The 27,130-nt window shown below is 40.1% G+C and overlaps 1 protein-coding gene across 4 annotated transcripts in view; it reads left to right on the top strand.

The window, feature by feature from the left end:
• The window catches only part of lmo3 (LIM domain only 3), a 69,730-nt gene extending 55,270 nt beyond the window's left edge, over window positions 1-14,460 (top strand). For 3 of the 4 annotated variants that reach the window (XM_084346103.1, XM_084346102.1, XM_084346104.1), the window contains exons 4-5: window positions 5,313-5,447; window positions 12,173-14,460. In XM_084346103.1, coding sequence (XP_084202229.1) covers window positions 5,313-5,447; window positions 12,173-12,278 — 241 coding nt within the window. In that variant the 3' untranslated portion in view covers window positions 12,279-14,460. The remainder of the gene's footprint in view (window positions 1-5,312; window positions 5,448-12,172) is intronic. The other variant, XM_084346105.1, reaches the window with a different exon arrangement.
• The last annotated feature ends 12,670 nt before the right edge of the window (window positions 14,461-27,130 follow it).

Genomic DNA, 27,130 nt, shown 5'->3' with positions numbered 1-27,130 from the left:
AGGAAGTCAGAAGGACCTTACCCAAGACTGACCGACTGAATGAGACAGGGCAGCATATTACTGTTTGCACAGTAAACTGGAAGGCAGAAAATACAGAGCATACCAGGCATTGAGCAAAAATGGTCAACAGCTGATGATAACTTAAGTTAACAACAAAAACTGGAAATATTTGCGCACCTTAGTCTGTTGCAGTAAGTAGGCTAACAGTTGACCAGTGTAACATCTCTTCTTAATTATATTCATTATAAGTTAAATGTACTACAAGGATCTTTCAACTGTTATGAAACTATTTCAATTTAACACTGATGTCTCTATATGATCTACATAAGCAAATGAGAACTACAGTGAGAAGATTGGCTATTCCTGTATAGTTATTCTTAATGCCTTTCACCAGGTTGGATTCCTGAAATTAAAACTGTTTAATTTTTATGCTGTGTGCTGAGGATGAATGGAGGTGTCTCAGCCTGAGGAGAGAAGCTGCTCTGTTGTCTGGTGGTATGGCAGAGGATGTATTTGTACTGCCAAATGGCAGCAGAACAACTGTCTCACAACGTAACATTTTATGGAAGCCTTGCTTCATGGAACCTATATACTGCTGTTGGCTTAGTTGGGAAGTCTTAAAAAATATGTTGTGTCTTTCTTTCACTCACTTCCCAAACAGTGCACCTACTAGCCAGATCAGCCGAACCTAAACAGCTGAATAGGTTGATTGTCAGCGTCTCCCAAAATGACATAATAACAGTTCCCAAAACATTTACCTTTACATTTAGGGCATTTAGCAGATGATTTGGGAGGGAGTCATGCTATGCGGGGTCGAGGTGAAGTCTGAACAAGTGAGTCTTGAGTCTTTTGCGGAAGATGGCGAGCGATTCTGTTGTCCTGACATTGGTCGGGAGTTCGTTCCACCACTGGGCCGCCAGAACAGAGAAGAGTCGCGACTTCGTTGAGCGGCCTTTGTTTGCTCTCAGCGATGGCGGTACCAGCCGGCCAGCTGATGTAGTAGAGTGAAGTGCTCGCGTTGGGGCGTGTGGTCTGACCAGTGTTTGGAGGTAGATGGGTGCAGTTCCGTTGACGGCCTTGAAGGCCAGCACCATGGTCTTGAATCTGATGTGGGCCAGTGGAGGTTACGGAGGAGGGGGGTCACATGGGAGAATTTGGGTAGATTGAAAACAAGGTGCGCTGCAGCGTTCTGGATACGTTGCAAGGGTTTAGTCGCAGAGGCTGGGAGTCCAGCCAAGAGAGAGTTGCAGTAGTCCAGGCGGGAAATGACGATTGGACCAGGAGTTGCGTTGCGTCCTTTGTGAGGAAAGACCGGATCCTGCGGATGTTGTAGAGGGCAAATCTGCAGGATCGGGCCACCACAGTGATGTTGGAAGTGGAGGAATAGTCCGTCGTCAAGGATCACACCCAGGTTTCTCGCAGCCAATGAAGGTAATACCGTGACGTTCTCGACAGTGACTGCCAGGTCCATGTGAGGGCAGTCTTTCCCTGGGATAAAGAGGAGTTAAGTTTTACTGAGGTTGAGTTTGAGATGATGCGCAGTTGTCCAAGCGGAGATGTCTGCCAGACATTCCGAGATGCGCGTGGCAACGTGAGTATTGCAGGATGGGGGAAAGGAGAGGAACAGTTGGTAAAGTAAGTTGCAAAGTCATCAGCAGTGAGGGAGGAGGGAGGGGTAGGGGTGGGAGGGGTGAGGAGTGAAGAGAATATGGAGAATAGTTTCCTGGGGTTGGAGGCAGAGGAGTTGATCTTTGACAGGTAGAAGGCAGATTTGGCTGCTGAAACAGCTGATGAGAAGTCGGACAGGAGGAGGTGGTAGTGAGCAAAGTCATTAGGATGATGTGAATTTTTCCATTTTCTCTCTGCTGCTCGTAGCACCAATCTGTTGGTTCGCAGCGGTTCAGACAGCCGGGGGGGGGGGGGGGGAATGATCGTGCTGGTCGAGAGGTGAAGGGACAGAGAGAGGTGGGCTTCAAGGGGAGAGAGAAAGCAACAAAGTGGTGGTCGGACACAGTGAGCGGGATAACAGAGAGTGCCGAGGTACTACAGGACCTCGTGAAGACAAGGTCAAGTTGGTTCCCGGCCCTGTGGGTGGGTGGAGAGGGGGAGAGTGTGAGGTCAAAAGAGGAGAAGAAGCTGATGAATTCAGATGAGCGCAGCTTCTCTGAGGGGATGTTGAAGTCACCCAAGACGACAAGCGGTGTGCCATTGTCAGGGGAGCAGCTTAGGAGTGTGTCCATCTCATCATAGAAGTCGCAAAGAGGACCGGGACTCCTCGACCTGTTTGTCTCGTGGAGTGTGAGAATGAGTAGGCAGTTGAGAGGGCAGCTGGAGTGGCAGTGTTTTCTAGAGTGATCCAGGTAGGGAGGCATAGGCTGAAATGGTGTCCGCCTTCTTGACTGCAGACTGGCAGTTCCATAGCCCCCCCTAGTACAAGTTCAGTACCGGTGGAGAATGTTGGGTAACAGAGATTGGCTGGGTTACAGCCTCGAGCAATGGGTCTCCGGTGAAATCTCCTCCGATTAGATCTCCTGACTGGTATTGGTAGGGACCCATATCTGTGGTGGACAGTGGGTTACTTGGACTTCCTCGATTGACTCCCGCTGAGAGACTCCCTAAGTCTTTTTTCAACAGTCTTCGTTCGACTGTCCTGACGCTGCAGCTGACGCTGTAGTGACTAGCCTATATGTGCTAGATAAAACAATATGTGCTAGATAAAACAACATGACTGTAACAGCAACGCACCTTCATCATATGATCACAGTTTGGTCAAGTTTATGTTAGTTTACGTTATGTTAAGTACGTGAGTTAATTACTTTACTAGTTAAATAAAATAACTTGGAGTGCCCTGGTAGCTCATCTGGTAGGGTGTGCCCCCATGTACAGTGGCTGTGGCCTCGCTGCAGCAGCCCAGGGTCTAAATCCGACCTGTGGTAGAGCAGGTTAATACTAAATTTGATGGTGCAAAACAGCCAATACGATGGCTTCCTTTATTTGTGGCCACATTGTTTGTTTAACAATTGAATTTTCAGTGATAACAGTACATAAAACCTGTCATCTGTAAGTGCAGAGCATCATAGATGGAGAAAAAAAATTAAAAAGAACAGCATGTTTTAAAACACAGTGACAGTGGACATTTAGCATCACTGATGAAGACAAAATAAATTTAAAAAATGCCAATCCCCCCCTTTGACATTATTTTCAGTACATTACATTCCCAAAAGAAAATCTCATCTGCATTTTTTCCTTGTGCTGCTGCTGCTGTCTGAATGGCCAGCAGCAATCTGCTAGAGAAGATTTACAACATGCTGTTACAATTAAGCATCAGTGTCATCTGGCCAAGTGTTTCAGAACCTGTATGCATCTTAACTGTAATTAGATTTAGTGCAGTTGAGACTGGTTTCTCTCTTTGGCAATCTCCCTGTTTCTTCACAAGTGGAAAGTGAATACTCTAGTTAACAAAAGCCTCCCAGGCAAATTGCTGGCATCGCAATACATCTTTGTGTGTGCCTGTGGAAGCCATTCTTTCTCTTCCTCCTACAACAAGAGGTCTCTGAAGACTCATTAGTCACAGTCACCTTTAAGTAAAGGAAGGAAGATGGAGGGAAAAAAGTGAAGGCAGCGCAGCAAGAGAAGAAGACAGCACTAGCAGAGTTGACTGACTGTGAATACAACCATTGCTCAAAGTGGGCCAGTACTCACCGGTATGCAGTACCGACACTTCTACGTTTTACTCCTTGATATAACGTGACTTTTTCTTGCACACTGACACTGTTCACACGAAGTAGGGAAGAAGTAGTAGGCCTATCCAGGGACAAGTGTTGGCAATATGGCATTACAAAGTAATGCATTACTGTACTGTACAGACGCAGCTCCCTTAAATTTCCTGTTCCCCTGTGACGGGCCCTGGCCAATCCGTGTCGGGTCCCTGCTGTGACATGAGTTCTTGGCTGGACTGAGATGCCATTCTGATGACGTAGTGAACACAGGGCCAACTCGTATCGCCCCTAAACGCCATGTGTGGGTTACTGCGCCTGAAATCAGCTGTTCTTACTGTATGATAGGCCTACAGTATTTGATGTGTAAGAGCTAGTGTGTTTACCACACAGAGCATATATCATGATTATTAGTCTACCATATCATGAGGTCATACATATTATGCTTCAGCTCTTTGTTTTTCAACAGCACTAAATGAAAATTAAAGTAATAGTGCTGGGAAATTAATGATTTTTTAGTGTGGTACCGAGACAAACTATAATAGTGTCAGAGCGGTTGATTTTTCTGTTGTTGATGTTGTTTGTTATTGTATTTATGTAAATGTAATTTATGGTGCTCTTATATTGCTGCTAGACCGGAAAGAGAGCAAACTTATATCTTATGTATGTTATGTATCTTTTTGCTCTTACTTAAAGGTATAGTTGGTAATGTTGGACTTCAGCCAGTTGCTACTGGACCTCACATACCAACTAAGATAAGAAGCGGCAAACAGGCTGCAAAGCGGTGAAAACATGGATGACTTTTTGGCACTGTACGAAAATGTGTATTTCTTGCTCTAGCACTTGCCATGTTGATACATTTATCGTCGTCGTCTTCTTTTGTTTTTCCCGGCTTCCTGCTATGGATTTATGCCACGGACGACTTCAGGGTCATGTGGTGCATGCGCAGAAAGCCAAGGCCAGTTCAGGTCTGACCAAGGCGTTTACATGAAAGAGTAAATCGACTTCCAACTGCATTATCTGGGTGTTAGTCCAACTTGAGAAATTCGATTTAGTACAATTTCAGTCGGATTAACATGTTTACATGGACTTTAAAAGTCCAGTTTAACACAATAGTCTGACTTTTTCTAACATCATGTAAATGTAGGGATTGTCACACAAAGTAAAAGGATTTTGGTGTAAACATTCAGCACATTAAGTTTCAGCAGGGAAAGTAGATTGAAGCTCTTGCTGGTGCTGCTATTCCAATTTTCATTGCCTCATATTGTTCTTCTCCTGCCTCCAGCTTCATGCATCTTTAAACACATTGAAATTTAGTGCCTGTATGGTGTAGGAGGAAATTAGAAACACTTCATGCACATCATATATAGCAGATGATTTATTTAAATGGTGTAACATCATAGCCACAGAATATCTGTCTGTCTAGATTAAAATCATTATTTCTTTGTTTAAGATTAGAAGATGTTCGAAAAGTAGCAAAACTACAGTGTAAACAGGGTACAAGTAAAAGTCCTTCATTCAAATTTTTGAGTTACCATTTTAGAAGTATATGCAAATGAACAATGTTAAACTTCTCCCCATGTTTCCTGCACCCAGATCTCCCCACTTTTATGTCGGCAGAAGTCCACCAGAAAAGTCTGCACCCACGGACACAAAGAGCATAGATAGACCTCGAGAAGGAGAGCTGCCGTCTCTCTGGGGTTGCACCAAACTCCAATCAAACTGTCTAAAGTAGGCAATGCTTATAAAATATAAACCAAGATTATGTCACTACACTGCCTATTTCTTGCCTAAAATGCAGTGAGAAAAACATATTTTATTGTACGATTTAGCTACAATAGAGAAAGATCATGAGATGGAAGTCCTCACTATGTTGTTCATGTACTGTGAAAGCACTGGAGCTTGTAAGCTAGCCAACCTGGTTCTAGAGCTCTGATATGCTGCCCATATAATAGATTCTTAAGCAGGTGGTAGTTAAAATGGGGATGTCAATGGAGAATAAACAACAACAGAAAAATATGTGTCTACTTAAAGCTCTGGTCTACAATCTGAGAAAGGTTTGAAAAAAGCATCCACCCCCCCCCACACACACACACCCCCCTCGCCTCTGTGCTCCTTAATCCCTCCCCTCCGAGCTCGTATCGCTCTCCCCTCGGAGCCTCCCACAACACACCCCCTCCGCAACAAGCAACAAGAGCATCAAGCCGGCAGAAACCAAATACAGCTCCAGCTTTGAATGACGTATTGATGTCAGATTCACAGGTAAAGTTATTACAATGCACGTTGAAACTCACGTAAATCTCGTAAGTCATTACAATGCTCCACAGCCAAGCTAGTGTAACATCATTAGCATGTTACAGCTACCTTACATTACAGCTACGTAATAAGTTACTATTTATCAACAGCTAAGTTATCCACTTCTAAGTTATTGAGGGCCAAGAGACTAACAGATGCTGCCATCAGCTTTAATCATAACGATCGCTTCCACATTGTGGCTGAAAATTAAACCTACATGAGCCTCGGACCAGCTGTGTCCCAGCTGTTGTCTGAGTAGCACCAAACTGCGACACAACCATGCCCGTAAACCGTAATCTCTTGTTTATGACAGATAAGACACAAATACACACATTGTAATGCGTTTATGACAATCCATCATATTGATTTAGCAAAGGCTTCATTGAAAACAAACGGACAAGACCTGGAGGAGGGTTAGCAAAACAGTTGAGTAGTGACCGGGCGAGAGGTTGTTATGGAGAAATAAATTGGGACAAATAAAATAAAAATCCGGAATTAAATCTGTTTCATTCATCCCTTCATTCATCTTACTTGCATTACTTGCTGCTTCATTTAGCTGCCATGAGCAAATAAATAGGCTGATTTGTGTAAACATGATAGCAATGTTAGCTTGTTGTTAGCTTACAATGCTAGCATAGAGGCTAACGTCTCCATCGAACAAGTAAACAAGTGTTGACAACACTGCAGAGACAGAAATTGTCTCGACACCGTCTAATAACACAACAAACTAACGGCAGCTTTCACAGTCATAAGCCAGCATCGGCATGAAAGTTATCTGTGTCACAACATCTACAATAAAGACGAAGATTACCTGCTCAACAGAAACTCCGCTGTATCAGCATCGGGTCCATATCTTCACGGACCTTTCGCCACTGTTCAAATGATGACCCGATGTTTATTCGGGTTTGAGCCCTCTTTGTTTCACATCTCCGCTTTGTGTCTTTTCAGTGACAGACTTTCTTTCTTTGACTCTTTGTTGGTGGGGCAAGCAGAGGCAGCTGAACTGCTCAGGGCAAAACAAACCTCTTGTCCGCTTGTAGTTTCAAATGCGGAAGTGGGTCGGGACCAGACGTGAGCAGGAGAGTGAGCGAGGGGATTGGATCGGAAAATTGATCCAATAGGAGCCATCCGGACCGGATGCCTCCTATTGGTCAATTTCTTTTCAGTTTTGCAGGCACTAGAGAGAATGGATTTATTTGGTTCCTTTTACTCTTCATATTGTGTAGGTCGTACTATTGGACCATAACCACCATCTAAATAATGTTAATAATAATGATAAATCTTTCAAATCGTAGACCATAGCTTTAAAGATAAAAATCACTTTTAAATTGATGTATTTTGGTGATTGTCATGTTCCACATTATCTGAAGATGACATTGGCAGGACAGAAATGTTAGTTGCTAATGAGTCTCAAACAAAATAACTTAACTCCTTAACAGACAACAACTTCTGACTTAATGAACAAGGTGAAAAAAAATACTGATTGCTTTAATGTTAATTTTACCTGGCATATCAGTCTGATGATGAGGCTACAGATGATGAAAGGTTTTTTTTAGGCTCATGGTAGAACAACAAAATGTATGTTGAGTTTTTCTTTGGTTAGATGATAACACATATTTTGTTCAAATCGACTGTATTTGTAGATTTGAGATTTTTCTGGTTATTTTAATTGTTTAGGGTTTCTCTCACATGTGAATTGTGTAAGCACATGTATCATTTTCCACTAAAATTGTGGCTAAAGTTTAAAGTGAGTGATCAGTCTGTCAAATCAGGTTGAATCAGGTCTTAAACTGTCATAGTCAAATGATACTTAGTAATTACCAAGTAATATTTTTAAAATGTCTTTGAAATTACACCCCAACTATCAAAATAATAACCTCAAAATTTATTGAAAAATCCCCCAACATGATTTAATAAATAATATTCTATTTTCAACAAGTAGTTGACAAATAAATGTATTTTTTTAGTACATTTCAAGGAAACTTCCAACTGGTTTCTACTTCTGCTGATCATGCCATTTTAACTATCTGTGTTTCTCTCTAACTTCCCCTCAGCATGCCACTAAATTGAAGTGAATTGTTGCTTCTTATTTTTCATCTGTATTCTGTCTAAAATGTACAAGGTACATTTATTGCTATTTTTAAAACACAAAGGTAAAAAAACAACAAAAAAACACTTTATTTGAATCCTTTGTGCTACATCTACTTTAGAAAATGGAGAGTTGATGATGAATTTAGGGCCTGGGGAATAAAGCTGCTCTGTAGTCTGGTGGTTTGGCAGCAGATACTTTTGTATCTTTTTCCAGATGTCAGCAGGGTGAACAGACAGTTGGGGGCTGGGTGTTGTCTTATAGTATCCTTCGGGCTGTGTACAGACATCTCACTTTACTGATATTATTGATGCACTGTAGATGGTACCAATGATGTTCTGGGCGGGATGCACCCACTGTAGAGCTTTTCCTGTCCTTGGCGTACAAGAACTATGTTTCCAGTCAGAATGCTATCTATTGCTCCTCTGTAAAAATTCACCAGAATCTGGCTCTGGAATTTAGCCTCTGTAAGTTTCCGTAGGAAGTAGAGCCTTTTCTGTGCTTTTTCAGGGTGGTGATGTATGATGATGATACTAGGATAACATGCTAAGGTCTAACTTCCCCTTGGCCACAAAATTTGAGTGAGTTGTTGCAGCTTAATTAAAATAACTAGTTCTGGCTAAAGGCGCCTACACAACAGGCCGGCAGTCTGCTTTTGGGCATTGTCAGGGCAGTCACGCAGTTTGGTGTGTTACCCACCATTGGCGTTACACAGCCCTTGTCGAGCAGTTGCTTGTCGCTAAAAGAAATCACCCTGATTGGCTTAAAACCCCTTAAGTTTGTTGCTGTAATATCCATGATTTCACCAGTTTAGTGAGTACCACAAATACCACTTCATAATCAAAAATCAAGTGACTAATTTCCTATTTTAAAAGTTTTGCGCATTAATTGCCTATTGATGCCTTTATTGTAATTCACACCAGGGATGTAGTGCTACATGTTTAAGTACCGAAGCGCACCTAAGAAGAGCCCAGGGGCATGCGCACATGTTATGGCTTGTTTCAAAGGTCGAGTAACTACTGTTCCGACAGTGGGAAGTTTAAATGCAAAAGACAATTATAACTGACCACATGATTAAATGTCATGTTGAGAATATAATTCAGCAATCAGCCAAAACATCTGTTTTGAATGTTGTGCCAAGCATGGAGCTGGACTCACTTTGTCCACAGTTGCCCATTCTATCTAATGTTATTGTCCTTTGACATAATAGCAGATGTGGAAAAAAACTGCTGTTAACATAGGTTGGGGTTTATTTATTTATGTCTTTAGTGATGATTGGATCTTCAAGTACTTACAAAAGTATATGACTCTCTGATTATGCAAACTGAACATTTTATTCCCTCAAAAAGTGGCGTAACAGTGCTCCAGTGCACTCTGGCACAAACACGTGAAGTTCAATGTCACCCCTTTTATAGTTTGAGACAACAATACTTAAGCAAATAAACAAGTAACAGGAAAAAAAAGTTATTTACAACGATCTAAGTACCCGCTTATAATAGTGTGTGAATAAATTGTGACAGAGAAAGACAGAGTCTGCATAATAAGCAGAAGTTAAGCAAAAACCAGTTGGAAGTTTGCCAAAAAAGTATCAAATAAATTACCAACTATTTATTAACTACATGTTGAGAAATAGCAGAATCTTATTATTAAATAATATTGTGGTAATTTTAAATACATTTTGAGATAATTATTGTGGAAGTTTGGGGGAAATTCAAAGAAATTTCAAATATGTTACTTGGTAATTATCAGCTATTGCCATGAAATGTCTGTACCTGTAAATAAAGTTTTATCAAATGATGTAATTATTTATTATATCAGCAATGACACAAACTACTTTATATTTTATTTCTATAAACTGCTTTTATTGAAAGTGCAGTTGGAGCATGAGTTACATTTTAATTATCGAAGAAAGAGTCGTATAGAAGATGCACTCTGCAATTTTCATAGAGTGCAAATACTAGGGCAACACAAGGTCCTTTATTAGACATGCCTGTGATGGGCCTAGTCCAATATCCTCATCATAATTGGTGCACAGATGTCACATATTCTGTTGACATTTAACCGAGCAGAAACAATTTTGTCTGTGTGAAATAAGTTGAGGGCATGGATAAGAGCAGTAAGAAGAGTGTGAGGAGGACGAGAAGGAGGAGAGGGTGCTACTAGAAGAAAGGGTCTAAAAAAAATAAAGGCAGATAAAGTTAAAGTGGGATTGGGCTTGGTGTCAGGAAAGACAGAAACGGATAGATTCTGCGATAGACAGGACATTTATTTTAGAGTGGATGACACCATTAAATTAAAACAGCTCTGCTTCGGCCAAACAGCCCAGATCAATGGCTATTAGTCGACTATGTTTAGTTTGGTAGTGAATGTGTGCAAGCATCCAATAACCACAATAGATATGTAGGAAAAAATACCGCATTGCAGGATAAACCTTTCTTTATGCTGAAAAAAATGCATAGTTACTTGTTAATGGGATGATGCTTTAAAGTTTAGGAAAGAAAGCACAAGCACAGAGCTCCAATCTAGTTTTATAATTAATCATCACTGTTTTGAAAGCAAAAGCAACTGCTCCTCTTGCAGGTATTCATTTGTGTTATGTGCACAACACAAGTCTCCAGTCAAGGCTATCTCAGGAGAAAAAGAGAAGCTGACTTTCTAGACAATTACTTTAAATCCCTTCTTGTCTCTCCCCAGATGTGTGTGTGCCATTTGTCTGTTCTTTCATCCTCTGGCTATTGCTGCCATTGACAACAGTAAGGTTACGTCCTTAGTATTGTGTCTGGAAATGTGGTTTAACAACTTGAGGTGGAGTTTTTTTCTACAATTACACACAAATGACACTTTTTGGCGATTTTTTTAATGAATTATCTTGGATTTTAATGTAAGTTTTTTTTTTTTTTCCTGACAAAATCTTTTTGAAATGATTACAGCATAATCTTAAGGTAAAGATTGGTGGGCAGACATGTAAGTAGAAATTTTGGTGAAAACGCATACATTTCTGTTTGTCAGCTATGATTGTGAAAATATTCATCCAAAGGCAAAAAGAAAAAAAAAATAGCTAGAATAAATTGATTTTATGTGCAAATTCTGCCTCACTGTCTCTTATGTATGTTGCCTGGGCATTAATGGCATGAAAGTACTTCCAGATAGGATTCCAAGAAGAAGTCATCAAGGGGATTTTATTCATTTCCCACAGTACTGGGAAGGTTACCTGAAAGGCAACCCTATGATCAGCTTGGATTCAGTAAATTGGTGACTGACAGACTGGTCTGCTCATTTTCATCCAACTTATCATCGAACATTTGCTTTTATTTCCAGAAACTCACCATTCTCGCACTTTAGGTATATTGTGCCAATACCTACGGTGTATTTGAATCCTGCTAATTGGTCCCAAATGGAAGCAACAACTCATGCTCTCAATCTGCCCTGAAGCCCTGAATAAATGTTGTGAGCAGCCAAACCTCGTCAGGTGCCTCCTGAGTTCCATCCACTGCATCCAGCTCCCAGCACTCAACTCAGCAGTCCGAATGCCCAGGGAAGGCAAAAGAGGCAAGGCTCACTGTCCCCACACCCCACGCCAGCACCACCTCCCCCTGGTAAATACTGGCACCGCTGCTGCCGACCTTGTCCAACCTGCACTTTGAGGGCGATAAGTGGCCCTCAGGACAATACAACTACATTTACCGCCCTAACATGCTCAACATAATTTCCACTTGGTGCCGTGCTGAAAGGTCAAATGTAACTGTGCCCCCCCCTGGCTGAAGCAACTGAGGGATGCCGAGGTTGGTGGGGTTTTCTGTGCCTGCTGCAGGTGGAAAGGAACCCCTGCCTGAAACAGAGATAATTCCATTCATATATACACCATCCACCCACCCCCCTAAACCTCTTAGGACACATCCCTTCTTGTAATTGAGTTGACCGTTTCCTGGAGGTAAACCCCTCTACTATACTAGTACTATAGTCAGGAAGCAAGTGCTGAAGCTGGCCTAGCTTAGCGCTCAGTACTAATGATGAGATTCTTGCTTTGATGCTTATGTTAACCCCCCCCCCTCTCTCTCTTTGTTTGTTGCAGGTTTTGTGTGGGAGACAAGTTTTTCCTGAAGAACAACATGATCCTGTGCCAGTCAGACTATGAGGAGGGGCTAATGAAGGAGGGCTACGCTTCCCAGGTCCGCTGACCCTCGTGGGCCAACAAGGAGGAGAAGGAGTAGTAGTAGAAACAGAGACAAAAGGAGAGCTTTTAATCATACAACAAAAAACACTATTGCCTCCTGTTCAGCTCCACCCCCCACATGTACATAACTAAGCAAGCCTCTTTGGGAGGGGACACACTGCTGTAAAGAATAGCCATAGAGACGTCAGTGTGGCAGGGTAGGCCCTGGAAGCCTACAACAAACTTAAAGTATGAAAAAAATAGTTTGTCAATTTCTTTGTTTGTGACTTTCAGATGCTGCCTCTTTCCTCCTGGCCATTAAACGTATGCTTCAGGGCAATTTCTAACCAACAGCTGACCACCGATTATGAAAGAAAAAAAATAATCCACCTAATGGAATCTTGTCTCATCTTACCTGTCAGTGACAGTGTTCCCACCTGACTGCACAGACAAACAATTTCTACTTGAATCTAAAATACACTGAGGGGTTGTCAATCAATGTCATTTGAGATAATGACCTTTTTACTGTATGATATCAGTGTGTGTGTGTGTGTGTGTGTGTGTGTGTGTGTGTGTGTGTGTGTGTGTACCCCCCTTCAGATGACAACCTCAGTCTTTCAGTCTCACGAGGCTTGGTCTTATCCATCCAGAAATTTCATGATCTAAAGATCACAAAATTGATCTTGACAGTATCAACATGCTTCAAAATCACACAGCCACATTACCCAACATGCAATGAAACAGTTTGTGAAATAATGAGTGCTTTTCTCTGGATGGATGAAAGTTCACACACTATATAAATATATTTGAGTCCACTCTGTCATTAGAAGACCATTGAGCCACTGTGCTCTTCACCCTTGAAGACTGATGTGATGTAGGTATTAGATCTGAAATAGTCTGGTAACACCATTTCAGAATGTAAAAAAGTGTGATTGGCTGTATTGAATATCAATTAAAAGACCTTTTCTGGTCAAAGTAAGCAGGTTTTGAATACATTAAAGCAGCACTAATCAGTATTTGTCTTTATATTAAAAATGGATAAGATGACTGCTTTTAATGTGAAAGGCCTCTCAAGTGGCGATGAAGCCTCAGAGAAACATCACCTGACTTTCAGCTATGAGCCTTTTAGCATCTTGCCGACTCAGCGCCAAAAAGGAGTCAAACTTAGCAACTATTTGGTGAATATTGGACTTTCAGTCATCGGGGACACAAACATGACCCCAATGAGATGCTAATGTTGCTCTGTGTTGAATGTTACTTATTTACTAACACATTAGGCACAACTTTTGTTAAGGTGATGATAAATTATGTCAGACATTCTGTTTTCAGCTGTACTGCTATCCCCAAATGTCCAAAAAAAATCAGTTAAAACAGCTTTAAACATCATGGATTAGACTTTATGCCTGTAGACTAAATCCTGGGTGTGATAATTGTCTTCAGGTGAGGTGACAAGAGTCAGTTCCATTCCTGAAATGCATTTCCTCAGAGCTACTTTGAGCTGGGCAGCCTGGATTTGGACTTTGACACCAGGCTTGTTCTTGTGAAGGAAGGCTTTTTGCTGGAGACAGTCTTTCTGTTTGTTAAAGCCCTGCTTTCACACTGGTCGAACTGAGCTGTGGGAAGTCCTAAAGGAGGCGGGTTGTTGTCATGGTTGTAGGGGTGTAAGGATTGGTGAGGATGGTGGGGGTTGGTTACTTTTTGTACACTATTTGATAAGATTTCAGTGCATCACCTGCTGTTCAAAAATTGGCATAGCTTGACATGCTGATACTTGAATCTATTCAATGATTTCTCAATCACCGTTTGGCTTATGTTGAAGATGGCTGTGCAATTTTCAGCACAGCTTTGGGTTCAGTTAACTGAACTCAACCGCAAGTCAGTCACCAACGGCTCACTGCTGCAGAGAAATTACACCATTTTCTGCTGAGAAGAAAACAAACCTTTGATTTTCAGTATTAAATATCAGCATCTGAGCGTGCGCAACAATGCTCAGCAACATTTCTACGCTGGAAAACTCTTTGTAAATTGTGGTTGTACATAAATTAAATAAAAAAAAAAAATATTCACTTTTGCTTGCTATTGTACAATGATTTCTTTTTACGTGTCATCCAGCATGAGATGTTTATTTTTAGGACAACACTTGTAAATATTGTAATTGTAATAATTTTAAGCACAAATGTAATACAGTTTTATTGTGTTACCAGTCAGTGTGGTGTTTTTTTTCCCTGGTTTTCATAGTTTTCACTATTATTTCACTAGGTGTAAGACTGAGATTTAATTATGAAGAAAGTTTACACCTTTATACTTCACATATCTATTTATAAGTCACTTCCCAGTTAGCAAAAAGTGGTCCAGATCACGTCTTTTAGACATCATTTACGGACATCCAATACGTCTAAATGACATCCTCTGGGGAGCCAGAATGAAAGTTTTTATACGTCTGTCAATGGACGTCCAGATCATGGCCTGGCCATGTCAATTGTCAGGCCATAATCTAGACATCCACTGACATCCAGAATTAGTCGAGAATAGAAGTTCATACTGGCTAAGATCTGGACGTCCACTGACAGCCAGAACTGGTCGATAAATGACGTTGAGTAAAGACGTCCAGTCAGGCCATAATCTAGACATCCACTGACATCCAGAATTAGTTGAGAATAGATGTTCATACTGGCTATGATCTGGATGTCCACTGACAGCCAGAATTAGTCGATAAACGATATATAAACGTCTATACGTCCAGAAAAGACGTATAAAAAACGTTCATTCTGGCTCCCCAGGGGACGTCTTTTAGACGTCTTGGATGTCCATAAATGATGTCTAAAAGACGTGATCTAGACCACTTTTTGCTCACTGGGACTGGAACAAGAGATAAGCCAACGCTTCATTTATACTTGCCATCTGCAGCTTTCAAGAAGGGATGCCAGCTATCTCCTCATGGGTTGTTTCAACTAATTACCTAGATTTCAATTTAGAATAATCAGGAAGTCTAGGTAAAACATTTGGATTAACGTTATTGCTCTAATTAGTAAGGTGCTTCTTAAAGTGCCCTGTGAAGTTTGTCGACACAAATACTTACTTTACTGAACATCATATCGAGGCCAATTAAGCTAATTGAATTTCCTTATCCAGAGACACAAAGAAGAGAGAGAAAATCTTTGATATGTCTCCAGCTGTTGAAAGTCCTTTAGTAGATGAAAACATTCAGAGGACATGGAGATTACAGCCTAGCCAAATTAAAAGGAAGTGTGGCAACCATAAGGAGAATTCTCACTGATGGCACATATTATGGTTAAGCTGCTATGGAGTCAGATGTTGAATCTGCTGAATCCTGATGCTGTTGATATGTTTTTGCTGTGTTTTCTTGCGTCACAGGGATGATGCAACACAATGTGATGGCCATCTGCACCAATAAAACATATGCAGATGAATGAAGTTGATGTTTAAATGATATTTCACTAGCCCAAGCAAATATGGAATGTTTAAATCAATCATCATAGCCCAAAATCACAATCACATTGCCTCAGTGGGCTTTACAATCAGGAGAGAGAATGACATCCTCTGTCCTCAGACCCTCTTTTCGAGTGAGGAAAAACTCCTCCATCCAGACTCTGGGATAAAACTTCCAAGGCAGGTTTGCACTAACTGAAAAGTTATGGGAGTACTGCGAACGCCAAATGGTATTCTTTCAAACTTTGTGGTTAGAGAAAAGGATATCACACCATGGGTGAATAATGTTCATCCCCAGCACAGGTATCTGGGTGCTTGGACCCATTCTCAGAAATTAAAATCCACATGCCCTGTAAAACAATGTAATCCACCTGGACCTAAGCCAATGTATAGTCATCATATGGCATTGTGTATGGCATCATCTGTTCCCCAAAGAGTCAATACAATATATATATATATATATATATATATATATATATTAGGGCCGGGACTCGATTAAAAAAATTAATCTAATTAATTAGAGGCTTTGTAATTAATTAATCGAAATTAATCACATTTTTAATCGCATATAAATATTTGACCTGAGAACAGTGAGAAGCAATTTTTTTCATATGGGTTTTAGTATATATATATTCCTGCCACTACACTATGATGATTACTGTATTTAACTACTTAAATCACAGTAGCATAAACTGATTTGTTGAACTCAGCCTGATGTAAACATTAATAAAACACAGGCAGCTCTATGTTTTCCCTGTGTGATGTTCAGGGACAGGTCAGGACAGTCTGAAGACAGAGAGCTCTGAGGTTGAAGTCTTATGCACCGTGAGACAGTGACAAGTCTGTAGGCTACCTACGTCTTGACCACATGTCAGCTGTTCAGCTGCAGCAGAGGAAAATCCGCTGTTCTCAGCTCCACTGCGACGAGCGCTTTTTAAAACACAGTAAACCGGCGCAGATCCGGTGTGTTTATCAAAGCTTGGTCTCAGTGCTGAGGCACTGGGTCGGTTTGCGCTGCGGTCAGGCTACATTAAAACTTTATAGATCCATGGGCAGTGATCAGTGTCGGCGGCTTTTTAACTCGTAAAATAATTGTGCTCCAGTATAATCGGTACGCCTGAAACTCATCCAGTGAGAAACGTTCTGTGGTGCAAAAATAAGTGCGATTAAAATGCGTTAATTTTTTTAACGGCTTAATTTTTGTGTAGTTAATTAATCTTAATTAACGCGTTAAAGTCCCGGCCCTAATATATATATATATATATATATATACACACACAAAACAATCTTCATATTGGACCCAGTGTCAAGCAAGAATTGAACTTTCTTGCTATTCACTAAGACCTGTGCCTCTCTACATGTTCCAGCAAATGGTGGATGACTGGTGGGCTGGACCATATGTCATTTCCAGTTACCTGTTCTGTTATGGTTGGAATTAGTCATTTTAAGCCCCTTTCCAGTCACTTGCCATGTAGCCTCTGGCACCACACTTGCTGCAAATGGGCCATCCTTGTTGACCATTCCATCCTGATGGCCCAAGGGCCATGGTCTTCAGGTCTCTTGGCAGGATGTGGACCAAAGGGCCTGTGAACTGTTTTCTTCCAAAAACAAAGCCTCTTTATATACAGTACCTCTTCAAAAAAGAGCTCTGGATCATGCCTTTTTAAGCATTGCAGGTCCCTTTATTCATATCTCACCGTCTTTTAGGCCCAGGATGAATTGGTCATGGAAGTGCAGCTCAGCACTTATTTTTTTTATGTTTTATGTTTTTACAACCTAAACAATTTTTATTGATTCATTTAGTTTTATTGTCTTTTTACTATTAGTATTTTACATCATTTCAATATCTTAGTATGATCTGGACCTGTAAGAACTTTTTAATTTTTAATTTGCCATTTTTAATTTCCACTGTCCTAAGTTGCCATGTATGCCATGTATGATATGTGCCTCTATGTTTTTCCCATATGTGTGTATGAGGACTCTACTGCAAACAAAATCTACCTCTGGGTACTAATAAAGTTACTTGAACTTGAACTTGAACAGGGATGGTCTGGTGGTACTTTACTCAGCAACTTTCTTAAACGCAGAGCATAGGTTCGGATGGATTCCTCTTTCCTCTGCCTGCAATCATAAAACATAGCATATTATGTACAAACAGATGTCCTCAGTTCTCTCAACTGAAGGCTCAGCTTGCCCCAGAATAACAATTTAACACCAAAGTTCCCATTCTAGTGTACTCAGAATAAATTCACACTGCTGATCTTCAGCGTACTTCTGAGCCAGAGATGTACCCATTTGACTCTTCCAGTCTTCAGTGGATATTGTGGATAGTGGATATTCAGACCACAGAACTTTGGTATTCATGCACCAATAAAAATTATGTTTAAGCAGTGCTCCATTTCCAACCATTTCAGGTAGTTACACTCAATCATGGTCAAAGAAAAAAGAACCGAGGCCTTTCACTTTCCTTTCCACACAGGGGCGCTTTAGGTAACCAATTATCTGGGCCAGTTCTCACTCCTCTTACATCAGTGCAGTGATCCTCTCTCCAAAACTCCAGTGATCCTCTCTGCATCATCGGGAATACCAGCCCTCCAGCCACTTCGCTCCACTGCTGTTATGGGGACAACCACCCGACCACATGTGCCAATGAAAATGCTTTGATTAAATATTGAAATGCTAACACCTTCTCAGGGGAGAAGTCCTTCCCTTCATCTTCTCAGGTTCAAATGCTCTTTATGCACTTTGCATAAAGCAGTCGTGATTAAACTCAAAAATAAAGTGAGAACATGCAAACCAAAATGTGAAACACAGCAAACACAAATGTCATTGTCAACAATGCAGGAACTTACACTGATCTTATAACACCTGTTTGAGTTTATCCACCTCGAGGTCATCAAAAATTTAATCGCAATTAATCACATGATTGTTCATAGTCCATATGGATGGCATAGCATGCCAATAGTCCACTTTCAACAGCTTTTCAAAATATTGTTGACCCCTCAAAATCTGTGGCTTAGTTCTATATTATGAATTACACAAGTTGCTTTACGAACAATGTAAAGGAATTTCCATATGTTAAGTCTCATAGGTTCATAGTTATAAATTTGTCTATATACATCTCCCATCAACCAGGAAGTAGAGTCTAAATTATGACAACAACAAACCCAAATTAAAATGGCTACATCCCTCCATTTTCTAGCTAACACTGACCAGTGTATCGCAGTGTGTAACCACCATACAATGTATTATGATAGCATTTTTTTCTGTGATTGGGTTAAAAAAAATGTGTTGCAGAGCTTAAACACAATCAAGAAGGAACAAGAAAAAAAAAACATTTAAATGGAAAATATTGTTGAGGATATATTTAAAAAATTGTGACGTAAAGGGTATACTGTAAATATAAGAAATAATTTGCTTGACTTAAAGCTTAAAAATATTCAATTAGCCTTTATCATATTTTGCTACAAAAAATATTTTTGACAGTTCAAATCACCTCATCTACACAGTTTGACAAAATATAAATGCATAATAAATACTGTTACAAGACAAAGTTGACAGTTTTTATAAAATAAGCTCCTAAAATATAGCCAATAGGCAATATTCTGTGACTACCCATTTTTTTCGGACAACGTAAAGTTGTCTGTGGATTATCTAAAGTAACCAGGATATTTTTTCTGTAAAGACCAGTTGAAATAGTCTTCAAGCTTGTCATGGTGTATTCTTTGCCATGTCCCTAAAAAAGGTTTTCACTTACACATTATCATGTCAAGTAGTAGTTGACATGATAATGTAGTAGTTGACTTGAGAAAGTTACTTGCATCTGAGATAAAATCAACCTCCTTTGCTCCCTCGTGTCTGTCTGAAATTTGGAGTAGTCCTTCACATAAGCAATCAGCTTTACCAAAGGGGAAGGCGGAACTGGGAGGCACAACAGTGCAAGACTGTGTTTTATTGAACAGTCTTTATTACAATATCAGCCACTCACAGTTCACTGGGGCATTCAGTGAGGTGTAATCTCACTCCCTCCACCCTTTAAGAGAGGGTAAAAAAAACCTTTAAAGTAGAACAAACCCTGATAAAGTAAAGAAAATGAAGAAGCAACAGCTTGGCCATGTCCCTCTCAGCTACTGTGAGCTGATGAAGCAAAAATAAAAACAGAGATTCCAAGTTCTCCCACAATAGGGTCTGCAGTCATTAAGAGCATTTAGAAAAAGCATTAGCTGCCAGACTGCGTATCATTAGCATCTTCATCCCTGTGTTACAGCTGACCCTGGAGTTAGCGCTGGGTGTGCAGTTAGACCTGCTCTCCTTTGCCAAACGGCTTCAGGGGCAAAAATAATGATCTTTACAGACATGCCAATGCTATCTAGACCAGATAACACTGCCTTAATGACTCCTTATCCTTTGGCCCTTTCAAGGCGATGGGCGCCCTGGCAAATATATCCCCATCGTTAGGTCATTAACTCTTTATTGTAGGGATAATGGACTTTGTATTTTTGGTCTGATGTGAATGTACTACCCAAACTGAGCACAACCCCCTGAAAGATTAGTCAGCCCTCAGCAACAACATGCAACACTCAGGACAACATTACTATTCAACAATTAGACACTGGCAGTAAAAACAAATTGTGACTTTTGCTCTATAGAAAAGGCTACTGATTAGTTCAAAGTCTCTGAAGTTGTTGTTAAAGAACTATCTCACCAACAATTATTTAGATATGGTAAATGGTCTTGCATTTCTATAGCGCTTTTCCAGTCTACTGACAGCTCAAAGCGCTTTACAATACTTGGCACATTCACCCATTCATACACTGATGCCATCTGCTCATCAGGAGGATTACTAGATGACCCGCTCTACCTCCTGAGCTACAGCCGATATTTCATCTGTGCTGGTAATCTCAGTTGTCTGTTTAAATCAGACCCACATTGGCACTATTCAGTGCCAGTCAGATTTTGAGCCCTTTCAAACCCTGCTGCAGTCCTAGAGGGAGGAAACTAGTGCTGGGCGGTATACCGGTTCACACCGAATACCGGTGTATATTTTCGTTATGATATTAATTTTTAATGTACCCCCATACCGGTGTATTTGATTACACAACGTCCGTAACGCTACGCTGCGCTGCGCGACACTGTTTCAGAGCGGACCCTTTTCAATGTTGCAATGTGTAAACACGCATGGTGCAACTGCGTGGTGAGGGTAAACAGTAGTGCTCTGGTGTTACCTTACGGTGAAGATGGATAGGATAGACATTAGCCCCATTCACACTGCCGTTTGTATGCGGGGATCCTGCGCCAATTCTCCGCATCCTCCTTTGTGTGAAAGTCTCAGATGCGGCGAGGGGTGAAATTTCACTGCGCCTCTGATTCGCCTCCGGAGGTAGTGTCAGAGGCGCAGTATTGGCGAACCTAAAGAGTATTCACTGTCTGATAACTAAACAGGTCCTTCACTCAACAAAATATAGATAAATGTCCCACAAAGCAATGTTACATGACCAAACAACTGTAACGTAGAAACTGGTCCTGTCTTTGGCAACTTATATGAGGAAAAAAATACCACAGATATTCGTGGAGAAGTGTCTGTCCGACCGACTATTTCTGCCTGAAAAACAGCGTCTGTCCCCGGCAAAAACTTTAACTCACCAACTGTTTGGCGCGGTAAAAACAATCACCACAATGGCCAGCTCTCCCGACCGAGACTTCAGTTATCTTTACCCCATAAACAGCCTCCCTCTCCGCGAGTGAAAGAGTCAGACAGTGTCCCATTTACTGATGGCGACTATGTAGGCTAATTATGTAATTAAGAGAAAAACGTAACTTTGTCATTTTCCAGGGTGTTTGGTGGGTCAGGATCCCAATCACAGCACATTATAACAGCATCCATATGATTATAAACAGTCAGCAGGTACATGTTTAGATTAACAGGAGGACACCGGGGAAACACCTTGAAAAAACACATACGTCATCATCATGACATGTACCGTCACGCCTCCTTTGGAGCCGCGGCTTCTTCACTAAGTCACACTTGTTTTAGATTTCCTTTTTAGATTTACTTGAATACTGTGTAGTGTACCTGGGCTTGAACTTGAAGCACAAGTATAATTATTGCAAGTTGCAATAATAATAATTATTATTATTATTATTGCAGTTGTTTTATAAAAGATGTTTGTGAAATTTGCACAGTAAAAGTTCTGTATTTTGACTGCAGTTGTCTTTGCATTCTGATTCCTCACTTCATTAGAATCATGAGTGGCTCTTCTTTGTAAACAGCCATGCAAACCTGCATTACTAGTAGTGTGGAATTATTCATCATGACAGTAAAATAGACCATCCTAAGTCAGTCTACTGCAGTAATTCCTCTCTCAACCAATAGAAAATGCTGTGAACACCTGATTATACATGGAAAAAAAAAATACTGTCATATACCGTGAAACCGTTAGAATTTTGAAAAATACTGTGATATAAATTTTTGGTCATACCGCCCAGCACTAGAGGAAACATGGAGCAAGTAGCAGTAAACTAATTCAGTGTTTCAGTGGCCTCCTGTAGTGTTTTAAATTGTATACACAATACTCAGAGAAAACAGCTGCAATATTAGGAATGCAGCTGCTACACCCCAGTCATGGCTGTTTAAGAAGCCACCTTCAATCAACTGTTAAAGTCAAAAAGTTGCTTTGGAATCCCTGCTTGAGATGTAGAGAGATTCCATGCTGATTTTAATAAGGCTACTTGTGGAGCCACATTACTAAAACTGGTAATCCCTTGACCCTTCCTGTTTCACCAACACATGACAAGGTACATGAAAAAGATTAATTCAAAACTAATTGCTAGATTTATGTGAAATTTATGTAAAAAAAATTAATATTAACAATCCTCAGAGGATGAAAAATACCCACTTTTTTGCGACAAAAATGTTATCATGCCAAGGTAAAATAAAAAATTGACAGTGAGACAGGAGTGTGTGGGTATATGTTTCTTTCTTATTGTGCAGATTGTATGGTTGTGCCTCTTAAAAACACCCTAGAGCAAGGCTATTCAATTATAAATTCAAGTGGGCCAGATTTTAAAACCAAGAAATTTAGCTGGGCCAGACATTTGCAGCGGCCAGTAAGCAGCAGCAAATGACAACTTTAAACAAACACAAATTCACTGTTTCCCTTTTAAATTTGGCCACATCTGACAAAGGCACATCTAAAAGTGAATAAAAAAACAACGATAGAGCAAAATTGAACAGAATCTGTGGTCTTAGTGTAACTTCTTTCACATCTGACACAGGCACATATCAAAGTGCATAATAACAAAACACAAAAAAAACAAAAAACAAACAAACAAAAAACTGACATATATGCACAATTGTGTGATATCAGTTTTGTCTGTTGTCTCATCTACTGCTATAGACATGACATCAGCTTTCTTCAGTTCTTTCAGCAGCGTTTCAAACACATCTGTAGCAAGTATTTCAACCCTGCGATTGTTTGAATTGTCTGACAGGGCATTTTTAATCGCAGATGTCACACCGGTTTAAATTTTTTCATCATTTATCACCTCACCTACGAAGGCCAGCATGCAGTCTTTCACGGTTTCAGTCTTTATTTATTCTTTATTCTTTATTCTATATTTTATCTCGAACAATAACAACAACAAATAGCCATCAAAATGATATGTCAGACAAAAACAATAATCTGATCGAGAGGGAACAGGAGGAAGCAGAAAGCTTATTTAGTCCTTCCCTTCTTCACAACTTCCTCACAACATCATAAAATAAATACAACAAAAAAAAGAAATATATAAAAGTAAAATACGAAATAATGACAAAATAATAAATAAATACAACAAAACAATTAATTAACAAAAATCGTATGATCAAGATACCCAGCATGGTTTATTATCCTTACTGCTCTTTTTTGCAATGTGCATATCCTTTTTAAGGTACTCTTGTAAGTATTACCCCAGATTTCAACACAATAGATCAGATATGGTAATATGAGTGCACAGTACAGAGAGTGTAGTGTTGCTTGATTCAAGATGTATCTACATTTACTCAGCACTCCAATGCTCTTTGCCATCTTAGTACACAGATACTTAATGTGGGCCTTCTAGCAGAACTTGTGGTCTATTAAAACACCCAAAAATTTGTTTTCATAAATTCTTTCTATTGCAACATTATTAATTTCCACGTGAACATCTTCATTCATTTTATGATGTCCAAAAATCATAAATTTAGTTTTGTTCAGGTTCAATGATAATTTATTTATATCATACCAACTTTTTAATTCATACATTTCTTCCGTGACCACTTCCAAGAGCTGCTGCAAGTCTTCCCCAGAACAAAAAATATTCATGTCATCCGCAAAGACAACAAACTTCAGTACATTTGAAACTCTACAAATGTCATTAAAGGATAAGTACCGTTTTTTACAACCTGGACCTTATTTCTGGCAAAATATATGGTCATTTACTCACCCAGATAACTTTGGTGTCATTCGGCGTCGTTCGGACGAAATTAGATCCAGTGTAGCGGCGATATATCCATATAATGGGAGAGACGGGGCAGCGACACACAGCCTCTATATAACGCATTATCTGCCACGAAACTAGTTAATTTCATCAATATTTTGTTATGAAATGCTAGCGCTATTAGCCTCTGAGTCCGGGCTCGTCTATTGTCAACATCCGGGGTCTGTAGGCTGATCTACTACCTCTGACCTGGAAGATGTCGTCTCTGAGCTGCGCGCGCACCCGCGACAGCGCGCCTTGTTTACCTGTAGCTGCTGTTGCTCGTTTGACCCCGGATGTTGATAACGGACGAGCCCGGACTCGGAGGCTAATAGCGCTAGCATTTCATAACAAAATATTGATGAAATTAACTAGTTTCGTGGCAGATAATGCGTGATATAGAGGCTGTGTGTCGCTGCCCCGTCTCTCCCATTATATGGATATATCGCCGCTACACTGGATCTAATTTCGTCAGAACGACGCCGAATGACACCAAAGTTATCTGGGTGAGTAAATGACCATATATTTTGCCAGAAATAAGGTCCAGGTTGTAAAAAACCGTACTTATCCTTTAATGTACAAAATAAATAGCTTCGGGCCCAAGACTGACCCCTGTGGGACACCACAGGTAATGTTCAGGTTCTTTGACTTGTGATGACCCATCTGCACAAATGGAAGCCTGTTTTTAATGTAACTCTTTATCCAATCCAATGCAACCCCTCTGATGCCATACCTCTCCAGTTTTTTAAGTAGCATCTCATGATCAATTTTGTCGAATGCTTTTTTTAGGTCAACAAATACTCCCATAGCATATTTCTTATCATTTATACAGTTTGCTATTTCCTCTACCAACTCGATTAATGCCATAGAAGTTGATCTGCCTGATCTGAACCCATACTGACTGTCCATTAATATATTAATTTTTTAATGAAATTATCCAGTCTTGTAACAAAAGTTTTTCAATTATTTTTGAGAACTGAGAAAGCAAGGATACAGGTCTATAGTTGGTAAAAAAAAAAGGTGTACGTCACAATCGTTATACAATGGAATTACTTTAGCAACTTTCATTTTATCTGGAAATATTCCTGTTATGAATGATAAATTACATATATGTGTCACAGTTCATCTCTGCCTCACCATTCTGCACCTGCCTGCTTCAATCTGCCAATCAGACACACCCCTCTCATCAAGCCAACTCCACTCACCTGTGCTCTCTGCTCTGCTCTGGCTGCATTTGAGCCTCAGCTCCACACTCACTCATTGCCAGATTGTTCTCGATGCTTGCACCAGACTCTCCAGCGATTATCTGCCTGATCTCCCGGTTTCGACCCTGCTTGCCTCTGACTATCCTGCCTGACCGATCTCCTGGTAATCACCTCAGCCTTCCGTCCCTGACCACGATCCTCGCCTGTCCCTTTCTGGATTCTGTCTGTCGGCTCCCGTGGCTACCTGGTGGTTACCTGATTCAGCTCTACAGAGTGAGTGTCACTCCAGTCCCTCTGTGGCTACCTGCAGTTCAGTGACTCTGATTATTCCTTCACCGAGTGAGTACAAGACTGAGTTCACGGACGCTACTCACCAGTATCCTGGCTCGGTTCGGCTGAGTCTAAAGATACAATCCCCACCAGAGACTGTTAAAGGACTAGTTTGTCTACTGCCTATATTTCCTGCACCTGAGCTAATAAAGTTTGTTACCAACGATACCTGCCTGCCCTTGTGCTGCTATTGGGTCCAAACCAAACCCGTTACAATATGTGTTAACGGATCCACAATTCCATTTATTATTTTCTTTACAAGACTCATATCGATATCATTCCAATCTTTTGACGTTTTACTAACTTCCTTACTTTTTACAGTTCCCAATATGATTGAGTTTGGATTTCTCTCCACACATTTCTCCTCAACACATTTCTTCTCAGATTTATTTATTTCTTTGGCCAGATTAGGACCCACATTAACAAAAAAAACTTGAATTTGTCCACCACTTCATTCCTATCAGTAATTGTTATGCCATTGTCCGTAAACAATTCAGGGCAATCTGGTTTGGTTTGTCTTTTTCTAATAATATTATTTAATATATTCCATATACTTTTTACATTGTTTTTATTATTCTCACATTTTATTATAATAATCCTTCTTACATACTCTCATAATATTAGTTAATTTATGTTTGTATTTTTTATATTTAATCTCTCTCGAAATCTCTTTCGTTCTATATTTTATGAAGTGCCTATACAGAGTATTCTTTTTCTTACAGGCATTTTGCAGTCCCTTAGTCATCCAGGGGTTTTCAGAATACTTATTATATCCTTTCTACATTGTTTGATTGGACGGTTTTTGTCATATGCATTTTTGAATATGTCTAAAAATAATTAATATACCTTATTAACATCAGTTTCTTCACAAACTTCTTTCCAATTATAATTAATTAAATAATTCCTAAATGCAGCTATAGTTTCCTCAGATCTTACTCTCCTGTATTTCACTTCATTACACTCCCAGTTCCTTTTGTAGTTACATTCATGAATCGTAAAGACAGGCAGGTGATCACTAATGTCATTAACTAATTGGAAATAAACTCATACTATACATTAGCTTCCACAAATGCATCCGTCATTTTATGGTTGTTGGGATTCAACAAGTCTATGTTAAAATCCCCACAGACATATTTGACTTTTTGCTTTTCTTTAGTGAATACCCTTTCCATATTTTCTATAAAGATTTCAATGTTTGACCCAGGTTTCCTATACACACAACTGACAATGACGTGTTTCTTTTTTTCCATACATATTTCAATAGCAATGCACTCCATTACATCTTGATTACTGACATATTGTCAACAACCTTGTAAGTAAGGCCTTTTGTCAACAAATAGAGCCACGCCTCCTCCAATTTACCTCTCTCTTCGTTAAGCCATGTTTCTGAGATGGT

The sequence above is a fragment of the Pagrus pagrus genome (genome assembly GCF_965226575.1).
Source record: "Pagrus pagrus genome assembly, chromosome: 23".
Taxonomy (NCBI): Eukaryota; Metazoa; Chordata; class Actinopteri; order Spariformes; family Sparidae; genus Pagrus; species Pagrus pagrus.
The sequence above is the reverse complement of the archived record's forward strand: the minus strand, read 5'-3'. Positions and strand labels throughout refer to the sequence as shown.